Source organism: Marmota flaviventris, chromosome 6 (assembly GCF_047511675.1).
Source record: "Marmota flaviventris isolate mMarFla1 chromosome 6, mMarFla1.hap1, whole genome shotgun sequence".
In the NCBI taxonomy this organism is placed as follows: domain Eukaryota; kingdom Metazoa; phylum Chordata; class Mammalia; order Rodentia; family Sciuridae; genus Marmota; species Marmota flaviventris.
The window spans coordinates 12,188,110-12,213,543 of NC_092503.1; the positions used below are offsets into that span (position 1 = coordinate 12,188,110).

Here is a 25,434-nt window from a genome sequence, read left to right on the forward strand (position 1 = left end):
CTCTGCAAAGAAACCAGAGGAGTGGGGAATACCCGAGGGCCTTAGTGTTTGATGAGGTTCTCTTTCCAGTAGGTTGCTGAGCAGAGCAAGTTCAGGGCCAAAATCATTTCTGCATTAGTACAGTGTAGACACGCCGGTGAGCAACTGCTTTCTGCCCTGTACCCTGTTTGCTCTTCCCCCATCTTATAATAGTTTTAATAAAAAATATTTTATGCATGGTGCGTCCTATTGACACGCCATTTCCTTCTGATTTTGCCTCCAGGCTCTTAGGAAGGAGCTTAGCCTACTCAGACTTCAGCTTCCCTTCAGACGGAGCCATGCCTACTACTAATGTGCTATCTGTGTTGTATTATTTAACCATCTTCATTTGTACGCCCCAGTCGAAGTTACTGTGGGTTTGAATAAGTCACACTGCTGTTACCCTTGATACCAATTGAAGTGGATGTATTGTGTCCCTGGACAAAGAAGTAGTCAGGAAAGAACAGTCCTTGTTTGAAATGCCTCCCTGTTTGAGCAGGTCTGAGAAAATTCCTACATCATAAAGAGTCGGGACAATATTCTGTGTGCCAGGTACACAGATTGTCATATCAAAGAGATCTCACGGGTCTGATCTCTCTCACCAGACTTTTGATTTGTTTAGTTCTCCTTCACTGCCCTTTGGATTTTGTTTCATGGTGCTTCAGAAGGCTTAAAAATGAGTATTGTTCTGTGGCGACTGTGCCTGATTTGTAAGTTTACGTCCCTCTCTCTGCTCTTCTCTTTAAATATTGGAGTAACGGGTTAATGTATTTGTGAAACTCTAGGGCATGTACATCAAGTCAACCTATGATGGATTGCACGTGATTACTGGAACTACAGAAAATGTAAGTGCATCCCTTAAAGTTAAAAGCCATTGTGTGTTTAAACAAATTGACACAGAGCTCTGTACTTCTCATTTAAATGTTTGCATGCTGCTATCGGCAGTGGGAGCTGGTGTGGGTGCCTGTTTTGTTTATATCTGTTGATAGAGGGCTGTACTCTTGTCACCAGCTGTCACTTTATTATTTAAATTGTCCTTTATTGCTCTTGTTCACACGTCATGCCTAGCTTTTACCCCCAGTCTTGTGGTACCTTTCTTTTTTGCACCGTGCCAGTGCTAAGCCACGAATACAAAAACAATGATCTCTTTGTTGTTATGAATCACTCTTATAAGAACTGGATTTGATGGCCATATGTGTAAAATGTAATTTTGGGGGGGGGTTAAATGGAATTTTTATGTCTCCAAAGCAGCTATTTTAGGATTTTTTTTTTTTTTGCACAACACAAATTCTTTTTACAGCATTATATTTCATAATATTTGTCATGATTCTGAAATTTAGTCGTCCCCCGCTCCCAGTCCTGTGAATGGAAAAAGCAGGTCTGTTTCAACTGTGAGAGAGACTTTATACACAACTCATTTCCTTCTGGAAATGCGGCTATATGTAGGGTTGTATTTTTTTTCTCTTCACTTTTCAGTTTGTAAAAAGTAGCTATTCTTGCAACTTGTGGTGTGGCTGGCTTTTGAATGACACTGACATAAAGCTAAACACATGTGAGTAGCTTCCCTGGTATGTGTCAAAGAAACAGGAATTAATCTGTTTAATCAACCAAGACAAGAGGAGATAATTTCAAAAAGCAGCTATTTTTCTAATCTCTTTGGAAATGCCTGTCCAATTTTGTGCTTTGGCTGCTTTGTCTTTTGATAAAAGAAAATAGCATGATCTTTGCTGAGTGTTTGTGATAAACACTTGATTTTTGTAGTAAGAAAATTACATTGCTTAAGGTAGTTAATGAATCCCAAGTGGGTTGCACAGTTCTGATCCACAATTAAATGGAAGACAGTTGTGTCTTTAATTATCCCCTGTTGAGGAAACACTGAGAATCAGAAGGGATTTTTATATCATCTTACCTGATAGGTAATATCAGCACAGGAAGCTCTGTTTTTAGGCGGGGGAGGATGCTAAAGAAAAAGTACTCAAGGCTTTCCATAATTCCCCCTCATCCTTGTTGGAGAATTGGTATATTGCAGTTCAACCATGACAGGAAGTGATATCCACGTATCAGTCAGTACATTGTTTTGGAGTCCGATGGATTTAGAAGGTGAGCATTGGTGTTTTCCAAGAGCTGAAGGTTTGCAGTCATGTGATTTGGTTATTATATTGTTTGACTTAACCAGACCTGGGGGGTTCCAGACTCTACCTGGCCTTCTTGAGCAACTTCACGTGGACTATTTCCCCATCATTACCAGCAGGCATAGATTCCTTCCTTCTGCCCTGTCCCTTTTGCTTAAAGAAGAGAGTTAATAAAAGTTTAAACAGTTTTTGAATCAAATAAATGTCCAATGTCATTAATGATATATACCCCCGAATTCCAACCATAATCATACTACTGGGTAACAGATCTAGGGTTGACCTGGATGTCATCTATTCTGGTGTTGCCATGAGAGAAGTGGTTACTATCTTGTGAAATATCTAAGAAAGAAAACTTGTCTTATCCCATTGGGTGATCCATTTAAAAATGTTACTCATTCTTCAGTTATTCAGCTTGTGTTTTTTGAATACCTAGGATGGTGCTGGACACTGGGTTAAGTCTTACAGGTGAGGGTGGGAAGTAGGTAAGAGCCTGCTTTTCAAGTGGATACTTTACACTTACTGGTGTGTATTTTATCCTTGAATGGCAGGAGAAAATGTCAGCTCCAGGTTAGTTTTCTGGCTGTCACTTAAGGTCACAGTGATTTCAAGTCACAAAGTTTTCCTGGAAGCCTAGAAGGGTGAGTGGTGGTGGGCAGAATTGGATGGACCATTGCTTTCCAACTGTGTTGTCTCCGTGTTTCTCCATCTTGACCTCCAGGCTGGATACAATCCACTAGGCCATTCTCAGACTGCCAGTCCAGTGTTTTGGAAAGTTACCCGAGAAGTCAGGATCATTTCACTGGGGTGAACGTCTATCGGACTTCTTTTTTGATATTATGATATTATTCAAGATCTTGATGAGAGTCTTGACCACTCTATCCTTACTCCTTTCCTCCACCCCCGAGATTCTCTGGAGAATGAGGGCATTATTCTTCAGGTCATCACCCATCTGCAGGAAACCGGAGCAAGCCTCACTTTTCAGTAGTTGGAGTCCTGGTGAAGATAGGCAAGAGCTCCTGCCCTAGGGAAAATTTTGGTATCGGGCTCTCTCTTTACCAGCGTTCTGCCAAACACAGCTCTTAATTGCTTGGTAAGATTTGAGAAATGGCTGCAGGAGGATCCTTAGGAAGGGAAGTCAGTTCAGGACATTTGTGCACGTGCTTTGAGATTGGGACATTCTGGCTTTGGGCTTTCTTTTATAAAATGAAGCTTACCTTATATGAAACCTTTGCTCAGGATGCAACAATGGGCTAAACATCTGACACGTGGGTGTGAAAAGGAATGTAGATAAATTCATGTTTTAAAGAAAGCGCTCAAGAGAAAGAGATTCAAGTTAGGCTTGGCCCTGTGGTACCCACATTGCAGGTCACAGGTGAGGCTCTTCTGGTTGTAGTGGAGGCAGGTTAAATGTTTTCAGATATAACTGGCACTGTTACTTGTGTCTTGTGTTGAGCCCAGCTAAATCAGAAGCAGAAGTGTTTGTGTAGCTGAATTCTGCTCGCTAATTTCCTGTTGAGCCTATCACGGCAGTTGAGTGAGAAGAATTCAGCAAGCGTGTAAGGGTTTCATTGCTGCCCCCTCCCCGTGTTCAAAGGTGCTATTTAGTTTAAGCGTAGCTGTAAATTGTTTGAAGATTCAGCTAGTTACATAAGATACAGAATTAAACATTCAACCCTAGATAATGTTGACTTAGAATCTGAAAAATCAGAGGCTTAACCTTTTTTCTTCTCTTGGTATCTTAAAGACTTCTCGGTTACTTACATGAACCAGAGTGCCATGGGCAAAATATTGGACAAATGGATTATATTCTTTTCATATGTATCTCTGTTGTTGCAAATTAATAGCAGTGCATTATTTGGGAGAAGCAAAGTCTGAACTTTTTCTTGACACTGAAGATTCACTCATTTTGAATTTAACCTGAAAATGAAAAAAATAAAATTCATTGTCTTTTAAGGAAATAAATCTTCTGTTTGCTCCCAACTTTCTATTTTAATAGAATCATGGTAATATATAAAACAGGATTGAGGGAAAACAAGATTTATATTCAGGAAGGAAAAGGGATGCCAGAGTTACAAAGATGATCCCTACAGGTTAAGCAGTGGTTTTCTTTTACAAGACTAATAGGAATACGTACAAGGTGTGTTTTAGATGAAATGGCTTTTAGCAGCTAATCATTTTGACAGTGTGTCCAGACTCTCCCTGTAGGTTGGATGAACCAGCTGTTCTGATGGAGAGATTATCAGTGACAACCAACACTAATAAAATGGATGATATGGTGTTTATATGTCAGGTTCCATGGACTGCGGCATCTTGAGACTAAAAAGCATTCTTTTTCCTGAGAAAATTTTATTTCTGTTGCTTGTTGTCTATATAAGAATGAAAGAAAGTGAGAGAGAAGAAATAGAAACAGAAATAGAAATAGAAGGTGTAAAAAATTAAGACAGGTTCCTTTGTTTCTGTATAGTCTCCTGCAGACAGATCTCAGAAGATTCACGCTGGTGATGAAGTCATTCAGGTTAACCGGCAAACTGTGGTGAGTTTATTTATTGAGAGACCTGATTTTCCCTTTTAGAACTTTTAAAAAAATCAAAAGTCTTTTTTGTTTAATTTTTTAAAGCTTTTCTGATTCTATCCAGCTTTCCACTGTTTTAAGCAGTGCTAAGATGAACATATTGATAGTGTACCTATTTGCTCTCATTTTGATTTCCTTGCGATCAATTCATAGGCTTGATTTTTCATTATTCATGAGACAGTCTTCTCTCCTCATTGCCTTTGTTTGAAGGTGGGATGGCAGCTAAAAAATCTGGTGAAGAAATTGAGAGAGAATCCCACTGGAGTGGTGTTACTGCTCAAGAAGAGGCCCACGGGTTGTTTTAACTTCACGCCTGCCCCCTTGAAGAACCTGCGCTGGAAGCCACCTCTCGTGCAGGTAGCTGTTGTCCTAAAGCCTTCACCCAGTATCTGTGTATGAACAAGGCTGAATGTAAAAAAAAAAAGATTACCTTTGAAGGCGACTGGTTTTAGGAGTTGGTTTGTGTATGCTTAGATAATCCTGCTTATATGAAAATATAAATTCTAGATCTACTCTGAACAGTATAGTAGCCACTAGCCTTTTATAACTATTTAAATAAATTAATTAAAGGAAAAGTTCAGTTCCTCCCATCTTCCTGGCCTCATTTCAGATACTGAATATGCTCACATGTGGCTCATCTGCATATTAGATAGTGCAGATATTGACATTTCCATCATTGCAGAAAGTTTATCTTAGATCTTCTCATCTTTTTTTTTTTTTTTTGAGAGAGAGAGAGAGAGAATTTTTTAACATTTATTTTTCAGTTTTCGGTGGACACAACATCTTTATTTTTATGTGGTGCTGAGGATCGAACCCAGCGCCTCGCGCATTACCGCTTGAGCCACATCTCCAGCCCGATCTTCTCATGTTATAAACATATACAACTCTGCACAATGGAACACTGAGCTTGGAGAGTCCCCCATGGGGTTGAGTCTTTAGTGGCTCCCTACAAAGGCGTGGTGGGTGCTGTGGATGTGACCTGTCCATGGAGCCCCGCAACAGCTCGATAGCATTGTTTAGGTGTCAGTCAGAACTGACAGTCTTTGGTGATGATAAAAAAACAAACTGACTGTGAGTTTTGTTATTTAAATTTAAATATTTAAATTTAAAATTTAAATTTAAATATTTAAATTTCAAACAATATAGGCCCTTGTGTCTATACCTGGTACAAGGAGCTCACTGCTGAGATGTCCTAATAATGTGATTGATCCTGAGCATTTACTTCCTAAGCCAAGAATGTAAAGAAATGACATTTTATAGCTTTTTATAAAATTGAGATTATAATTTTATGTGTAGCTGCTTGTGATTTTTTTTTTTTTTCGGTACATCTTCACATGGAAGGTGTGATAGTCTCAAGCCATCAGTTTGGATACTTCGTGATAGAGAACACTGCAAATATATCTATAAGTCTAGCCCATGGGAGGCTGGGGAGGTTTAAAAATAAATAGTATGAAGTGGAGGGTAGAGTTAGAGACTCATGATTAAGACTACTTTATTGGGCTGGGGATGTGGCTCAAGCGGTAGCGCGCTCGCCTGGCATGCGTGCGGCCCGGATTCTGTCCTCAGCACCACATACAAACAACGATGCTGTGTCTGCCAAAAACTAAAAAATAAGTATTAAAATTCTCTCTCTTTCTCTCTCTCTCTCAAAAAAAAAAAATTCTCTCTCCTCTCTCTCTTTAAAAAAAAAAGACTACTTTATTGGAATATGTATACATTGTGCAATGGCCAAATCAAGCTAATTAATGGATGCATTACTGCACATACTTATTGATTTGTGGTAAGAACACTTAAAATCTACTCAGCAGTTTTAAGTGTGCAATACATAGTTATTAAACATCATCACCATGTGGTATAATAAGAACTCTTGGACTTCTTCCCCCCACTGCCCCAGCTCACTGAAAATCTTGTCCTTTAACCAACATCTCCCCAATCCCTCCTTCCCTTCTCCCTGGTCACCACCTACTTGTCCACTCTTGGCTGCTGAGTTTGGGGTTTTCAGATGGCACATAGAGGTGCGATCGTGGAGTCTTTGTTTTTCAGTGCCTGGCTCATTTCACTTAACATGGTGTTTTCTACGGTTCTGCAATGTTGAATGAGTTGTCTCTTCATTCTGTTGATTATTTCCTCTGCTGGGCAGAACTGTTCTTAGTCTGATGCGATCCCTTTTGTCTAGTTTTACTTTAGAGGCTTGTGCTTTGGGGTCGTAGCCAAGATATCACTTCCCATAGCTGAGAATATTGATCATGCCCGGCTGCTTTTGTTTAGTGGCTCAGTATAAAAATTTAAACCTGTTTAGATTTAAATCTTGGATTCTCCGAATGGGACACTTAATGTCTTAGAAGTGCTTTATTCCTGGCAGAGAGCTGATGGCGTGCCTCCCAGCTGCCAGCCCTGCCAGCTCACTGCTGCAGGGGAGATGCGGGCTCTGAGGAAGAGGCCATGTGGACTATGACGGGGAGGCGCCTCTTCCTGATGAGCTGGCACTTTGGAGCCGGGAGTAGGTGGGACCTGCACTGGCAGGTGAGAGTGTGTGTCACGGAGGTGAGCGCTGCTCTTTAAACACACTCGTCCACACGACGTGGATGGGCTGCCATCAAGGAAGGGCAGAGTTTGTAGTTCAAAGCATCCTGGTGTCACCAGATAGCTACGGGCCTTGGTGGCCCTGTGCAGGAGAGGCCATTATCCTCTGGAGAAGGGACAGCTGTGAGCTTTTAGGTGAGGTGACAGCCACAACAGATGTGGATGGTCCTGGTTTGTTTAGGGGTTCTGGGTAGGCAAGAAGTGAGTAGCTCAGACTCCCTGAAGCCAGAGGTGGTGGATAAAACGCCTGGTCAGCGGAGACTGTGTGGTGCAGATACAGAGGATGAGGCTGAGGGGGTGGACTTCACCCACAGGTGACAGGTTGGCCCCTGCTTTGCATTACTATCTCTACTGTTGTGCAACAGTTGCCATAACAAAGCACCATAGATTGGGAGGTTGAAGTCCTAGATAAGGTGTTGGCAGAGTTGATTTCTTCTGTGTGTGTCTGTGTCCTAATCATTTATAAGGACACTAGCCATATTGCATTGATTCTACCCTAGTGACCTCATTTTAACTTAATTGGTTTTTTTGGGGGGAGGGTACCCAGGATTGAACTCAGGGGCACTAAAACACTGAGCCCCATCCCCAGCCCTATTTTGTATTTTATTTAGAGACAGGGTCTCACTGAGTTGCTTAGTGCCTTGCTATTGCTGAGGCTGCCTTTGAACTTGCGATCCTCCTGTCTCAGCCCCTGAGCTGCTAGGATTACAGGCATGCACCGCTGTGCCCAGCAACTTAACATGATCTGCAAATACAGTTACTTTCTGGAGTGCTGGGGGTTAGGGCTTCAACGTCAGAACTTGAGGGGACAGCAGTTCAGCACACTGCAATATCTAGACACGAGAAACACCGACCAGGGAGGAGTCCCTTGTGTAGGTCCAGGTGTGGGGCAAAGGGGTCCTGGGCAGTTCAGATGAAAGACGGACAGTGCCAGAGACCTCTTGGGAAGCAGCCACACTGGGGCTCAAGGAGCAGCACAGCCTGGTGGCCCGAGGGTGGCTCTCATGCTGGGTCCCGAGTCCTCACCTCAGCTCTGTCGCTCATCGGCTCTGGGCCTTTGGCTTGGTGTCTAACCTTCGTAAGCCTCGCTGTCCTAGTGTAGTGCCGGCTCTTGGAGAGAGAGGGCTCTGGGAATGCCAGCAAGACAAGGGAAAAGCAGGTGTCCAGGGTGATGGGAAACCTACGAGGTGACAACAGTCAGAAAGTTAAGAAGCCACCTGGAAGGCAGAGATGGCAGGAGTCTCGAGTCTGAGCTGGAGGTGACAGAGGAAAGTCCACATGGATGTGTCCAGAGCATAATGGAAAATCCTGTTTAAGTACAGGCTCCCCAGCCCCCCGGTGACTCCTGGAAACTCCCGTAGAAGTCTCACTTGTGCATTTTCTCCAGATTTGCCTTCCTGACATGTTTGGGAAGAGCCCACGGCGAGGGAGAAAGGTATCTAGTTTTGCATCTGAGCCACCATCAAAAGGCGGAGCTGTTGAACAGCTCAGCTACCAAGTGTTCTTGTGAAGTGTCCAGGATATCTTCAAAACGTGAATGCTGGTGGACGAATCCTCCGTGAGCTCGCCCGGCCCCGGCCCCGGGCCTTCCTCTGTGTTTCATTCTTCCCTGTTCTTCAGGCCTGGGCGCTCAGCACTCTCAGGAGGCAGCTCCTAATTTTTCTTCTTCTTCTTCTTCTTCTTCTTTTCCTTCTCCTTCTCCTTCTTCTTCTTCCCTAGTGCCTCACCTGTGCTAGGCAAGTGCTCTACCACTGAGCTGTAGCCCTAGCCTCCTCTTCTTTTTGACTCATTAGTGTTACTCTGTCACAGAAGAGGTGTTTCGTTCTGCTTTGAGGCCACAGTCCTGGTAGATGAGGGTTGATAGAGCCGTATATCAGCACCGTGTGCAGAGTTCAGGGAATATCTGTCCTGTGGAAATAATCTACTTTTGCTTCTGAGGTTTTAAGGGTCTGGATCCTGGCCCCGTGTCTTCAGATATGGTCCAAGATTGACAGACCGTGAAGTTGATTCTATACTGAATAGAAGAGACAGATTGTGCATTCATTGGTGGCAAAGTCTGCAAGGGAGGGTTGCTGTAGGAGGCTGAAGACTGGGCCTGGCCTCTGTGTCTTGGTGTCTCTGTTGAAAATAGCCATCACTCTGTGACTCTCCTGGTGGCTACTGCCAGCTCTGGCCACACCGGCTCTTTGGTCCTTTCAGGCTTGGAATCTGGTTCACAGTCTTCCCGCAGTGACAGCTTCTGTCACCACCCAGGCAGAGGGGGTATAAAGGTAGCTTTTTGTACCTGGCGCAGGTCCAGCACAGTTCTCTCTGGTCTCCGCCAGATGTTTGCCCATCTTGACTGTGAGACCTCCTTGCGGTTCTTTATCAACCAGAAAAGTCTGTCGTTGTCATTGTTAAGAGTGCAGAAGGATAAGACTGGGGGACTCACCCAAAGTTAAAAAAAAAAAATAGATCCTTTGAGATTGGTAACATAATTGAAGTTTGGTAACAAAATGAAGCCGTATGTACTTAAAAAATTTAATTAACTTAGGTATATGAGTATCTGCAGCACGTGTATGGCTAAATTCATGCACATGAAATTGTGTGCTTACTTGGTGACAAGCAGTGTCCTAGGCTCTTTGAACAATGTATAATCTCTTGATTTTTCATAGGTACCCCCGTTGAATACTGTTCTTATTCCCATTTATTGCCATCTTATGAATGAGGCACAGAGAGGTTGAGTGCCTGGCTCAGCGATACACAGAAATCCAGGAAAGCCAGGATCACACCCAGAGTTCTGAGCCCACACTCCTCGTCAGTACTAGCGCTGCTAGTGAGTTTCATGAATGAACTCAGCCCTGACTGCAGCTCTCTGTGACAGTGTTCTCAGTGTCACTGTCTCACAGAGGAGGAAACTGAGGCTCGGGTGTTCAACTGATTTTCTCAGAGCTCGACTTACACCCTGGCACCTGCCTTTTGATTTAATCCTGCGTTAATTCTGAGTGTCTTCCGGGAGCCGAGTACTGTAGATAGCTGTGAACCTGTGGATGACCTTGGCCTCTGCTTACTCAGGGCTGGCCTTGGCTCGGGGAGGGAAAGGTGTGACCAGGGTAATCTCCTTGCTGACCTCTGCCCTTTTTTGCTCTGTGTGGCTGTCACTGCAGACCTCGCCCCCACCCACGACGACCCAGTCCCCTGAAGGCACCATGGACGCCTCTCTGAAGAAGGAGAAGCCAGCCATCCTGGACCTTTACATTCCTCCTCCGCCTGCTGTTCCCTACTCTCCTCGGTACGCGGTTCCTGTTTTCATGGTGTGCTAGCCCCCGTGTGTGTGTGTAGACGAGCAAGAGGGGCGTGAAAACCTCCAGGAGCAGGTTGCTGGGTTGCAGTGTGGCTGGTTGAATCTGGAGCCTCACTGGTCTCACGGTGTGGGGGGTGCAGAGGGAGGTGCAGGGGAGGTGCAGGGGGAGGTCTAGGTCATATGGGGCTTGAAGCTGTGCAGTTTGGTGAGGGGGTGGGGCTTTAAGAAAAGAATACAGAAATACCTTACTTCTGAAAAGTTTACAAAACGATATACTCCTGGGGCCTGGTAAGGGCCTCTGTGAGGGCTGTCACAGAGGGAAGAAAGGGGTATGTACAGGATGAGGAAGAGAGGGAGCTGGGGCCTTTAATCTGCCTGAAGAGACATGTGCACTCATGCACACGCGAACACACATCACTAGGACACACAGGAGGCAGCAGGCTCTGTATTTTGTCCAGTGGTGTTTTCCTGATTGCTTAAAGGAATTTGCTAAGTGCTTATTATTATTATTATTATTATTATTTACCATCTTTTAACTTGAGATAAACCAAAATTAAGTTTTATTAAAAGCTGACATTTAGATAGAATTAGGGAGGAGTCCGTGATCCAACATTTTCCGGTTTCTTTATTCAGTTCAGAAATAGTCTCCATTGGTTACTATAAAGCATCCTTTGTCTCTGTGGCTTAATCTTCAAATCTAACAACTTCATTATACATCAAGAGTCTTATTTGATGAATCTTGACAAAGATACTACTCTCGGTGCACGAAAAGTGGTTCGGTAGCTCACGCTTCAACTTCTGATTCTTGACACGGATAGGAACTTCAGCTGCAGGGTAGAACACAGGAGCACCAGAGCTCTCTTTGCAAAAGCATCTTTGTACCATTTAGGTATACGTGACCAAAAAGCTGCCTTTATTGTGATTTATCAGGGTCACAGTACTTGTTCTTATTTGATTAGGAGCTGTGTGTTTGGGGGGCCACAGGGGTTGAGTAAAGTGACACTTTTCCTCCAGTGGAGAGAGGAGTTTTCTCACGTGTGCTTGAGGGGGTACGATTCCCGTGATTTTTTGGTAGGAGACAAGGTGAGCATCTTAATCGTTGCACATTATCTTCCAGGGATGCCTACGGCGGATTCAGCAAGTGTAAACAGCCTTTGCCTGGCCCCAAGGGTTCGGAGTCCCCGAATTCCTTCCTGGACCAGGAGAGCCGGAGACGAAGGTTCACCATTGCTGACTCTGACCAGTTGCCGGGGTACTCGGTGGAAACCAGCGCACCACCCACGAAAATGAGAGAGAGAACACCATCTTACGGTGAGTTTCTGAGCGTTTGTCTTGTTCTGCTGTTTTCCCCTGTTACGTCTCCTCCCACCCCTTCCTTATTTGGAACTGTTGGGTGAATTTGGCAGGCTCAAAGGGTAATCCGAGGAAAACATGAACCTCAATGAAATTTTAAGTATGAGGCCTTTATTCAGCTCTGGAGCGCGGCCTCGTGAGTCATTGCTCTGCTGGCCGCGAGGCCCAGCTGGCCGGGCTCACATTTCAGGGTTAGCTCTCACTGCCTGGTTTTAACTTGGGCGTTGTGGACTCAGAGGCTCAGGTTTAGCATGCCTGTGTCCTAATTGCTTGCTACGGAAACACAGTGCTTTAAAATACTTCCCTTATTTTAAAATCTGTGATTGCTTCTGCTGAAGGGGCTGTGCTCCTGTGGGGATCCAAGTTGGAAATGAAGGGAAAGATGCTGAAGTCCCCAACCTCTCCAACCTGGTCACTTTCCTTCTTGTCCCTTTGAAGGCAAGCCCCGGCCTTTGTCCATGCCTGCGGATGGGAACTGGATGGGGATTGTGGACCCTTTTGCCAGACCTCGAGGTCATGGGAAGAAAGGTAGGTTTTATCTAAGCAGACCTGGGGGGCCTGGGCCTCTCCTCTATTCCTGAATGTGTGATGGTAATTGGAAAGTAGTTAGCCTCTCTGACTCCCATTCTGTCATCTGTTAAACCAGGTCTGCTGAAGCTTTCTAAGGCTCCACTTATTTCTGGGATGGAATACAGGGAAAGATTACATAATCCTAGTTAGTGAGTGCACATCTCCTGATTAGCATTGTGGACTTTAAAAAGGCTGTAGACCTTTAAAAAAGGTCTATTTAAAGTTTTTTTTTTTTTTTAACAAGTGAAATAAATTGCTTATTAAATAATCTCATCCTGAATTATTGACTTATTACTGGAGTCCATTTATTTATTTTTTCTGATGAGCCAATGTGGAGTTTTTTCTCCTCCCCAATCCTTCTTGGGTTAGAGAATGGTGACTATTTGAAAGAAATTTGTGTTGAATTCACCTTGTAATCAAGGTTCCTGGTTGTTACTGCTAGTCTTAAGGGAAGTGTTTTAAAATGTTCGGAGTTTTGCTGGATCCCCTTTGGTTATCAGCATCGGCAGGGCATGACCATGACCTTGCTTGTGCAGTGTGGCAGCAAAGAGCAGGCGAAAAGTTAAAGCTGCGTGACCCTGAGGTTGGTAAAAGGAAGGGGAAGGACATTCTGGAGGCTTAAGCTTCCAAAGTGATCATCCCCTGACATCAGCTAGGGCCTTGGGAAAGTGTCATCTGAGTACTGCTGTCACTAGGCTTGTGCTAAAGTGACAAAGGGTCAGGATGCCAGTCTGTGGTTCAGGATACTCTTAGTTTACTTGTGAGACTGAGGAGTAGTCAGCAGGTGGCAGGCTGCGCTTTGTTTAGATCTGGGGATGCTGACATCTTCATTGTCATGGTTCTGAGCTCCACGCAGCCTTTTTTGTTTTGTTTTGTTTTTTTTGAGAGATGGAGCGTAGGAGTTGGGGAGTATGAAAATGGGAAATGGGAGTCCCCTCCACTCTTTCTTCTGCATTTCTTGTGTGATCGATCTAGAGTTGCAGATGTCTGTTTGCATTTAGCCAACGGTATTATTGTGACTCACAGAGCGTGAACTTCACTCTTCAAATGTACAACATGGTGGTTTTTTGGATATTCACCTTGTAATCAAGGTTACTGGTTATTACTGAATATATATGTGTGTGTGTATATATATATATATATATATATATATATATATATATATATATATATATATTTCTTATATATTATTATCACCACAATCTTATTTCAGAACATTTCCATCATCCAAAAGAACCCCTGTGCCTTTTAGCCATCCCCCTCAATTCCAGTTGTCCCCAGCCCCTGAGTGACACTAATCCACTTTGTGTCTATTTGCCTATTCTGGACATTCCATATAAATAGACTCATACAATGTGTGGCTTTCTGACACTTTTTAAAAGCGACTTTTCCCCTTTAGTTACAAAAGCAAAACAAGTCACAAAAGCAAAACATTGGAAAACATCTAGAAGGCACGAGAAAATAAAACTCAGCTGGAATCAACTTCCACAAACCTAGGAGCAATTACTGTGAATGTTTTGTGTATCTTCCAAATCATTCCTATATTTACATATTCTACACTTGGAAAAATGTGGAAAGTGGAAAAAACCCAGACGTTCAGGAACACTATGTAAAACGAATCCTATCTAGAGTATATATATTTTTTTTTTTTTTTTTACTGCAGCTGCATTAGTGTTCCATCTCATGGCTGGACACCTATGTATTCAGTTTGCTATTGTTGGACAATTAGGATTTTTTCTGGGTTTTTCATAGTTAAAGAATTGTGTTTCCATAAGCATCTGTGTACATAGATCTTTGCACATTTTGGGGAGTGGAATTTCCAAAGACTGCTATGTGTTGCCAGTGTGTCCTGTCTCTTAAATTCCTGTTTAGTTTCTTAAACATCTCCCCCATCCCAGGATGTCTGCTGGCATTTAAGACAAGATCATCCTTTGTTCAGGAATGTCCCAATCATTGCAGATTTTTGCTCATCGCTAAAGGTGAATGGTGCCTGACCTTCATTCAGGGTGACATCCAAGGGCACCCCCACCTTGCTAAGCGCTCATTGGGGGTGCTCCAGGAGCAGGAGCAATGTCAGCATGTACTTCATGCTCAGGTGCTGAGCCAGGATGGCTGGGGAAAGAGTGAGAGAGTCTTACCACTTTCTGTCATTGGTTTGTGATTTTAAGTGAATTCTGAGAGTTTTTCCAGGGGTAAGGAAGTGCATGCTCTTAGGCTCTGCCAGGCCTCGTGCTCCCTGTTCAGTGCAAGAGCAGCCTGAAGCAGGAGGGACCCGTCCACTTCTGCTTTGTGAACACCCACCAGGTGGGCCTGCCCAGCCTTTGGGCCTTGAAGCCCATCCAGAAAGGAGAGCTGGGTAGGGTGCCCGCTTTCAGGGTGTCATCCAACGCTGGGGTAGGCTGAGGACCCTCCGTGCGGCACTGTGCCAGGGATTGCTATTTTAACAGACTTGTGTGCTCTCTCCTGACACAGGGGAAGATGCCCTCTGCAGGTATTTTAGCAACGAGCGGATTCCCCCCATCATCGAGGAGAGCACCTACTCCCAGTACCGCTTCTCCAGACCCACAGCCGAGAGGCACCTGGTGCGGGGTGCAGACTACATCCGAGGGAGCAGGTGCTACATCAACGCGGATCTCCACAGCAGTGCCACCATCCCATTCCAGGAGGAAGGGACCAAGAAGAAATCTGCCTCTTCGGGGAAGTCGGCAGAGCCGTCCCTGCTGGTCAGCTGGCTCACCCGCCTGAAGCTATTGACTCCCTGAGGGCTGCCCTGGAGGGACCCCTGCCTGTCTCCTGCTACCAAGTGCCTCCTTCCTCCGCGGACAGACCCTTGGGACTTCACCCACAGTGTTATGTAGTGACCTTGTGTGATTTCACTTTTTCCTTTTGGAGAGTTGTATGCTGCCTTTCTCGGAGTTTTGAAGTAATGGGATGGCAAGAGATCCAGGGGACCGCAGGTGCTGCTCGTGGAGACAGAAGGAGGGACATGGAGAGCCTGCTTTTCCTCCTGTCCTCGGCATTGGAACCCGGAGATGCCCTGTAAATCCACGTGGGGGCCAGAGGCTGTGGTCCTCGTCAGGAACTGGCGGCGCTGGTTTTTGTTTTCCTGGGGGGGTGGGGGACTCATTGGTGGCTGTTGCCACACCGAGTCGGTTTGTGGTCCATCTTCTTTATCTGAAAAAGCCAGTGGAGAACACATTTTTGTTTTGATTTTTTTTTTAAAGCTATATACCATATTTTAAGTACAGCGACTTTGACTTTGACATTGGCAGGCACCTGTGATGCTCTTCAGAGCAGAGTTTACATGTAGACCTGTGACCCTCCGTCAACCCCCTGTGTCATAGTGGTCCCCGTCTAGGTCAGTTAATACAGAAACACACGAGCACATTCGGATAGGGCTCATTACACACCGAGAAGGGTGTGGTTATTTGTGAGAGGTTGTCGTCAATGTTGTCATGTATTGTCTTTAGGGGAAAAGAAGCTATAAGGTTTGCTGAAAGCCAAAGTATCATTCAGGAAGGTAAAGCAAGATTTTGGTTTATGAGAGACACATCAGTTTGCATTTTGACCTATTCAATGTCTACCTTGAGTTTTTGATTTCAAGTGAATTATGAAAATTCTATGTTGGTTTAAAAATACCTACAGTTCTTCAAAACTGTATACATTTTGCTAATTAGAAATATCTTGGAAAGCCTCATGGTCACTAATTTTCAACTAGCATCAGGTATTTTGAAAAAGCGTCTGGATATTAACTCTTGTTTAAACTGAATGTATGATATTTTGTTAGAATGGAAAAGTACTATCTTGTTAATTTAAGTGTTTTAAATATAGTTGTATATTTTTCTTACTCTTAGTCACCTGTAATTGAAATATTTCTGTTTTGCGTCATACATGAAGCTATTGAAGAAGAGTGGTCAAGGTGTTTTCAAAGATTTACAAGTGACCACTGTGGCTGCCAGCAGCGTGGGCACTAATATTAAAAAACTGTAGTAAACCCTCCCAAGCATTTGAGGATTTCACGAATTAGCGCGGGAGCCACAGACACAGACGCAGAGTAAAATTACAACAGGAACTTTTCCAAGTGCTCTCCTGGAGGAGCTGGTATTTCCTACTCCTGATACCCTCCTCACATCCCGGAGTGGTTCATTCTGCTGAATTGCCTGAAATTCAACCCGTGAGGGATTCACTGGAGGTGGTGAGCCTCTGGTCTTTGAAAGGCTTCTGGGGGTGGGGGTAAGGGAATTGGCAGCCAGTGGCAGTGAGTGTGACTGAATTCACTCAGGCTGTTCACCTTCGCCTCTGTGGGACCTGCAGGCAGACAGGGTGTGTGTGCCACTCACAGGAGGGATAGAAGAGGCTGGGGCGTGTGACTGGATGGGTGTGCCACACGGGGTAGCAGGGCAGAGTGTGCTGACAGGCGCTAGTGGCCAGGAGGGAGCCATATCAGAGGAGAGCCAGGCCCTGCTGGTGTTGCTGGTCACCTGAGCTGGCTGTGTGTGTAGAAGGGTGGCCGTGTTTCCTTTCACTCCCTGGAGCGAGGGGAGGGTTCTTAGTGTTGTAGTTCCACAGCTTCATGAGTTAAAAAGCTTTGAAGGGCTGAGCATGGTGATGCACATCTGTAATCCCAGCTGCTTAGGAGGCCGGGGCAGGAGGATTGTGAGTTCAAAGTCAGCCTCAGCAACTTAGTAAAGCCCTAAGCAACTTAGTGAGGCTCTGTCTCTAAATTTAAAAAAAAAAAAAAGGAGTGGGGCTGGGAAAGTGGCTCAGTGGTTCAGCACCCCTGGGTTCAATTCCTGTTACCAAAACAGACAAACAAACAAACAAAGCTTTGGAGGTATTAGCCCTTTTCTGTGGAGAAGATGCCACATGTGCATTGAATGACCATCCTAAGAATGGCTTTTCAGAACCAGTCTTCACTGTATGCAGTGCCCAACTCAAACTACTGTTCCAGATTCGTACTTCTCAGACTCTTTCTGCAACCATATGGAAGGCCAAAGAAGGTTCTGGCTTCTTCTGCCTTCAGTTAGTCTCTGCAATTTTGTTTTGGTTTGTACTTATATCTGGATATCTCTTATAAATTGTGTTTGAAAAATATATTGCTGCTAAAAAATTGTAAACATCTCCTTTTGAATATATCCAACAGTAGTTCATATGAATTTCTTAGACCTGAGTGGACACTGCTTGCGTCAGTCCAGGTATCATGGTGGATGTGTTAACATGAAGATGCAGGATGACAGTAGGTAAAGCAATGCTCTTGGCACTACCTGACATCCACACCTTTTTGTAATAAAGGTTTCATATCATCACTTTCCAACCATCAGGTGAAAATCATGCTGATAAAATATATTCCAACAAAGGCCTAGCATCTCTTGCTGTTCTGAAACGAAATGAACAGATTAACAAATTCACCGGTCTCTAAACATACCCACCTAACTAAAATATAAACAAGTGCAAGCTGAATAGCGAAATGGCTGTTTTACTGTGTAAATGCTGTGGGGGAGACACCTGTTACAAGGTGTAATGGAATAATGGGGCCAGGCCGCACCTGTCCATGAGGTGGAGAAGAAGAGGGTGGAGCAGAGAGGGGAAGCCACCTGCAGCTCCTCAGCACCTCAGCTAGGTGAGTAATCAGGAAAAAGAGAAAATCCAGAACCAAGAAAGTTGGTAACTTGAGCTAAGAAGTGATCCCTCAGAGATGAATCGCGGGCCACCAGCCCAGCGAGTGGGGAGTGTGGACAAGCAAGGCACGGGGCTGGGGGTAGAGAAATCGAAAAGTAAAGAAACGGACCCAGAGAATCCTGGGTTCACAGAGGAAGGCGGATTTCAATGGACAGAGTTTGGGGCGGGGGGGGGGGGGGGGCTCAGAGAAAACAAATCCAAAGGGTCCACTGGGGTGAAGGTGTCCGTGGGGACAGCTCTAGGTGAGCGCCGCGCGGGAAGCCCTGGAAAGGATCCTCTATGTTCTCATTTTTTTTTTTTTTTACTTTTAAATTTTTAACTTTTTTCAAACACTGTTTTTGTATTGTATCATTCTTCACATTTCTCCCATTATTTTCTGTATATGAGTGTGCATGTGTGAGTTGTGTATGCTCCCACTGTGCAGATAGGTTTGAAAAATCAATCTATCAACCTACCTACCAACCTACCTACCTACCTATCTATACCTACCTACCTATCTACCTACCTATCTACCTACCTATCTACCTATCTACTTATCTACTTACCTTCTATCTATCCACCTACCTATCTACTTATCTACTTACCTATCGATCTACCTACCTACCTACCTATCTACCCACCTATCTGCTTATCTTCTTACCTATCTATCTACCTACCTACCTATCTACCTACCCTCTACCTACCTACCTATTTATCTATCTACCTAACTACCTACCTATCTACCTCCCTATCTACCTATCTACCTACCTATCTACTTATCTACCTAACTATCTACTTATCTACTTACCTATCTATCTACCTACCTACCTACCTACCTATCTACCTACCTTCCTATTTATCTACCTACCTATCTATCTACCTACCTACCTACCTATCTACCTACCTATCTACCTACCTACCTACCTACCTACCTATTTATCTTCATCTGACTTACACATCAGTGGCTCCCTCCTGCATGCCTTCATTATTTAGCCTAGCTTAGACTTCCGTGGGTACAATTATGCGAGGGTTTGAGTAGTTTTGATTTTGTTTGCTGATTCATTCTTATCTAGGTTCGGCCCTTCCTAGCTCCCATTCTTCACTCTCTGCTACCAATAACAGCCAAAATCTCTTATTTCCTCCTCCTCTCTTGTTTTCATTACTTTAGAAAACTCATTCATTCTTCTTTATAACTGACACGTGTTCTCTATCTCCTGTCTCTCATCACCTTTTCAAACACTTCAGCGTTTTCTTGCCTTCCTACCCTATTTCCTCTTACTCAAGAAACTGTAATCCTACTAAAACTAGAAATTATATAGATTAGGTAATTCCTACTCCATTCAAGTTTTTTTAATTTGTTCTTTTTAGATATACATGACAGTAAAGTGTATTTTGTCATATTATACATACAAGGAGTATAATTTTCCATTGCTGTGGTTATACATGATTTAGAGTTACCCTGGTCATGTATTCATGTATGAACATAGGAAAGTAATGTCCGATTCACTCTACTGTCTTTCCTATTCTCAACTCCCCTCCCTTCCCTTCATTCCTTTTTGTCTAATCCAATGAACTTATATTCTCCCCCCACTGCCCCCTGCCATAATGTGTTAGCATTCGCATATCAGAGAGAACATTTGGCCTTTGATTTTTTGGGGATTGGCTTGGCTTATTTAACTTGGCATGATAGTCTCCAGTTCCCTACTGGCAAATGCCATAATTTTATTCTTCTTTATGGCTGAGCATATTTTTTTATCCATTCATCTGTTGAAGAGCACCCACATTGGTTCCATAGCTTAGCTATCGTGAATGGAGCTGCTATAAGCATTGATGTGGCTGCATCACTAGAGTTGCTGATCACATTTTTAAAATTATTTTTATCATTGGTACTGTTGTTAAATGCTGACCCATCATTCCTATATAGTGGCAATTAGTGTTATCAATGTCAAAGTAGATACCAGATATTTATCTTAAGGCTGTACATCTGTTGCTAACATTAGTGCCATCCCTGGATCCCTCCTTCCTCTAAGAGGGGCTGGAAAGAGATTAAACACTTCAAGATCTCAGAGTTGAGATCCTGCTACTCAGAAATACATCCCAACCAAGAAACAGTGAATCTCATCCCATACATGATCTAGCCCCACTTGAGCCTTAACATTACTCCAAATAACCCAAAGAATGGAAGCGGCAAAACCCCCAAGCCAACAATGATCCAAGGAGGAACAACTAGAGAGTGACCTCTAATTGTCCCACCCTTTGACATCTACTCATATATTAAAAACAGAGAGAAGTCCCAGAACAAATAAGATCACTACACACAAGAGGACATGAATATACAAGAGGAAGGAGGACCCATCTCAATTGATGTACAAGTTTAAGACCTCTGAAAATGAGGAAACAGGCAAAAAATTTATTCCCTAAATTCACCATTCCTCTTTAGGATCCCACTTATATAGAAGTGGATGAAATCCCAGAAAGATTATAAAAAAGATTATTAAAATGTTAACAAAAAATGATGATTTAAGGAATGAATTCAGAAAGTAAGTACAGAAGATGCTTCAATAAAGATATAGATGGTAAAAAGAAACCAAGTAGAACTAAAAATGAAAGATTCAAACTGAAAATTCACTTGAAAGCATCATCAACAGATTAGATTGTGTAGAAAATAGAACTTTAGCCCTCGATGACAGAACCTCAGGCCTTAAAGACAGGCTCTGTGAACTTGAGTATACCGAATGCAGTAAAAGAAAAAAAAAAAATGGAACATGTCGAGAATATACAAGAACACTGGGACAATGTCAAGATACCAAACCTGAGAATAATTGGGATAGAGGAGAATATGGAGATGCAAGCAAAAGGCAATTAAGAACATTTTCGATGATATTGTTATAGAAAACTTTCCCATGTCAGAAATGAGATAAATATTCACATACAGGAGGCCTAGAGGACCCCCAAATAGACTTAATCAAATAAGAAGTTCTCTAAGATACATCATAATCAAAATGCCTAACAGAAAATAAGGAAAGAATACTAAAAGCTGCAAGAGAGGAATCTCAGGTCACATTTAGAGGCAAAAATTAAGGCTCACTTTTGGTTTCTCAGTTCATACCCTAAAATCAAGGAGGGCCTTCCAAACTCTAAGAGAAAACAACTGCCAGTCAAGGATACTATGCCCAGCCAAGCTCATTTTTAAATTCAAGGAGGGGAGACCATGAAAACTTTCCATGCAAAAATAAACTAAAGAATTCATGACTGCCAAGCGAGTGCTACAGAAAATACTCAAAGATAAACTGCACACAAAGGAACTCAAAAGCAAATCCTAAAACTCCTAAACAGAGGAAGATCAATAGAAGAGAAATCCACTAAGTGAGAATCAAGAAAGTATTAAATATAACAAAAAATTGTAATGGCAGGAAACCACAAACACTGATCCATACAAGCAGTGATGTCAATGATATGAACTCCCCAATTAAAAGAGACAAAGATCAGCAGAATGGATGAAAAAACAAGATCCAATTATTTGCTATTTATAAGAGACTCATAGGCAAAGACACACACAGGCTGAAGGTAAAAGGATGGAAAAAATATCCCATGCAAATGGACTCTGAAAACAAGCAGGAGAAGCTATTCTTAAATCAGACAAAGCAGATTTCAAGCAAAAATTAATCAGAAGAGACAAAGCCACTACATCCTGATAAAGGGAAAAATACAACAAGGAGCTATAATAATAATAAATATTTATACCCCCAAAGTGAGTGCACCAAATTATATATATAAGCATATATACATAAAATACTCAAGGACATTAAATCTCAGATAGTCCCCAACATAATAATACTGTGTGATTTCAACATACCTGTATTACCAACACACAGGTCATCATGACACAAAATCAATAAAGATATACCAACTTAAATAATACTATTAGTCCAGTGGACCTAATAGACATCTACAGAACATTTTACCCCAAGCACTTGAATTTATCTTTTTGGCAGCTTATGGAAATTTTCCCAAAATAGACCATATTCTAGATCACAAGGTAGATCTTAGCAAATACACAAAAAATTTTGATATACTCCCATGTATTCTATCAGATCATAATGGAATGAAACTAGAAATAAACATCAAGGAAATTGAACAATACTCTTAAATGAAAAAGGAATTAAAAAAGAAATGAGATTAGAAATCAAGAAATTCTTTAGAACAAATGAAAACAGAGATAACATCAAACTCTGAAAGCAGTTTAATTTTTTTTCTTTTTAGTTATATATGACAGTAGTTTTTCATGACAGTTCATTGTCTAATCTAATGAACTTCTATTCTTCCCCTCCCCCCTTGTTGTGTGTTAGCATCCACTTACCAGAGAAAACATTCAGCCTTTGGTTCTTTGGGATTGGCTTATTTCACTTAGCATGCTAGTCTTCAGTTCCATCCATTTAACAACAAATGTCATAAAATCATTCTTTTTGTGTGGCTTAATAATATTCCACTGTGTATATGTAGCGCATTTTCTTTATCCTCTCATCTGTTGAAAGGTACCTAGATTGGTTTCATAGCTTAGCTACGGTGAATTGAGCTGCTATAAACATCGACGTGGCTGTGTCATTGCAGTATGCTGATTTTAAGTCCTTTGGATATATACCAAGGAGTGGGATAACTGGGTCAAATAGTGGTTCCATTCCAAGTTTTCTGAGGACTCTCCATACTGCTTTCCAGAGTGGTTGCACCAATTGTTAGTCCCACCAGCAATGTATGAATGTACATTTCCCCCCATCCTCACCAACATTCACTGTTACTTGAATTCCTGATTATTGCCATCCTGACTTGAGTGAGATGGAATCTCCATAGTTTTAACTTGCATTTCTCTAATTGTTAGAGATGATGAACATTTTTTCATACATTTGTTGACCATTTGTATTTCCTCTGTAAAGTGTCTGTTCAGTTCCTTAGCCCATTTATTGATTGGGTTATTTGCTTTATTTGGTGTTAAGTTTCTTGAGTTCTTTACATATCCTATCTGAGGTGTATGTGGTAAAGGCTTTCTCCCATTCTATAGACTCTCTCTTCACATTCTTGATTGTCTCCTTTGCTGTGAAGAAGCTTTTTAGTTTGATACCCTCCCACTTATCGATTCTTGATTTTACTTCCTCTGCTTTAGGAGTCTTGTTGAGGAAGTCAGTTCCTAAGCTGACACGATGGGCTGTTGGGCGCACATTTTCTTCCAGTAGGTGCAGGGTGTCTGATCTAATTCCTAGGTCTTTGATCCACTTTGAATTGAGTTTTGTGCAGGGTGAGAGACAGGGGTTAAATTTCATTTGGCTACATATGGATTTCCAGTTTTCTGAGCACTATTTGTTGAAGAGGTTGTCTTTTATCCAATGTATATTTCTGGTGCCTTTGTCACGTGTGAGAAAACTGTTTTAATGTGGGGTTTCTCTGCGTCTTCTGTTCTGTTCCATTGGTCTTCATGTCTGTCTTTATGCCGATACCATGCTGTTTTTATTACTGTAGCTCTGTAGTATAATTTAAGGTCTATTATTGTGATGCCTCCTGATTCACTTTTCTCACTAAGGATTGCTTTGTGTATTCTGGGCCTCCTATTTTTTCTAAATGAATTTCATGATTGCTATTTCTATGAAGAACATCACTGGAATTTTAATAGGAATTGCATTAAATCAGTATAACAGTTTTGGTAGTATGGCCATCTTCATACTACTCCTGCCCCTTCAAGAGCATGGGAAATCTTTCCATCTTCTAAGGTCTTCTTCAATTTCCTCCTTTACTGTTCTGTAGTTCTTATTATAGAGGACTTTCACCTCTTAGATTTATTCCCAGGTTTTTTTTTTATTTGTTTGTTTTGAGGCTTTTGTGAATGGAATAGTTTTCTTAACCTAATTTATCTTTCAACTGATTCCTTGTTGGTATATAGGAATGCAATTGATTTATGGGTGTTAATTTTAATGTCCTGCTACTTTGCTGAATTTTTTTATGAGTTCTAGAAGTTTTCTGGTGGACTTTTGTGGCATCTTCTAAATATAGGATCATGTCATTGGCAAACAGGGAGAGTTTGAACTCTTCTTTTCCTGTTTGTATCCTTTTAATTCCTTTCTTTTGCCTAATTTCCTCTGGCTACAGTTTCAAGAACTATGTGGAATAGAAGTGGTAACAGAGGGCATCCCTGTCCTGTTTCAGTTTTTAGAGGGAATGCTTCAATTTTTCTTCATTTAGAATGATGTTGGCCTGGGGCTTAGCATAGATAGCTTTTACAATGTTGAGGTATGTTCCTATATCCCTAGTTTTTCTAGTGTTTTGAACATGAATGGAAGCTACATTTTGTCAAATGCTTTTTCTGCGTCTATTGAGATAATCATGTGATTCTTGTCAGAAAAAGTCTGTTGATGTGATGAATTATATTTATTGATTTCTGCATATTGAACTAACATTACATCTCTGGGATGAACCTCACTTGATCATGGTGTACTATCTTTTTAATATATTTCTGTACATAATTTGCCAGTATTTTATTAAATTTTTTTTGTTATCTATGTTCATCAGGGATATTGGTCTGAAGTTTTCTTTCCTTGATGTGTCTTTGTCTGCTTTTAGTATCAGGTGATACTAGCTTCATAGAATGAATTTGGAAGGGATCCTTCCTTTTCTATCTCATGGGATAATTTGAGGACAATTGGTGCTAGTTCTTCTTTGAAGGTCTGGTAGAGCTCAGCTGAGAATCCATCTGGTCCTGGGCTTTTCTTTGTTGGTAGTCTTATGATGGCATCTTCAATTCATTGCTTGAAATTGATCTGTTCAAATTTCCTATATCCTCCTGATTCAATTTGGGTAGGTCATAAGTCTCTAGAAATTTGTTGATGTCTTCAGGGTTTTTTATTTTTTTGATATAAATTTTTAAAATACTTTTGGATTATCCTTTTTATTTCTGTAGTTTCTGTGGTGATATTTCATTTTTCTTCATAAATTTTAGTAACTGGAGTTTTTTCCTCTTTCTCTTGGATAGTTTGGCTAAGTGTTCATCAATTTTATTTATTTTTCTCAAATAACTAATTTTTTCTTTCATTGATTTTTGTGTAGCAGAATGGCAATGATCAAGAACACAAACAATAATATATGCGGGCAAGAATGTGAGGGAAAAGGTACCCTTGTACATTGTTGGTGGGACCGCGGGTTAGTAAAAGAACTCTGGAAAGAGTAGGGAGATTCCTCAAAAAAGTAGGGATGGAACCACCATATCCCACAGTCTCCCATTC

At 42.1% G+C, this 25,434-nt stretch overlaps 1 protein-coding gene across 2 annotated transcripts in view; it reads left to right on the forward strand.

Annotated features, from left to right (window-relative positions):
* Cnksr3 (CNKSR family member 3) overlaps positions 1-16,358 on the forward strand; it is an 88,086-nt gene extending 71,728 nt beyond the window's left edge. The window contains exons 7-13 of one of the 2 annotated variants that reach the window (XM_071612886.1): positions 804-863; positions 4,615-4,683; positions 4,933-5,079; positions 10,452-10,576; positions 11,706-11,899; positions 12,380-12,469; positions 14,984-16,358. In XM_071612886.1, the coding sequence (XP_071468987.1) occupies positions 804-863; positions 4,615-4,683; positions 4,933-5,079; positions 10,452-10,576; positions 11,706-11,899; positions 12,380-12,469; positions 14,984-15,273 (975 nt within the window). In that variant the 3' untranslated portion in view covers positions 15,274-16,358. The remainder of the gene's footprint in view (positions 1-803; positions 864-4,614; positions 4,684-4,932; positions 5,080-10,451; positions 10,577-11,705; positions 11,900-12,379; positions 12,470-14,983) is intronic. The other variant, XM_071612887.1, reaches the window with a different exon arrangement.
* Positions 16,359-25,434: the final 9,076 nt, after the last annotated feature.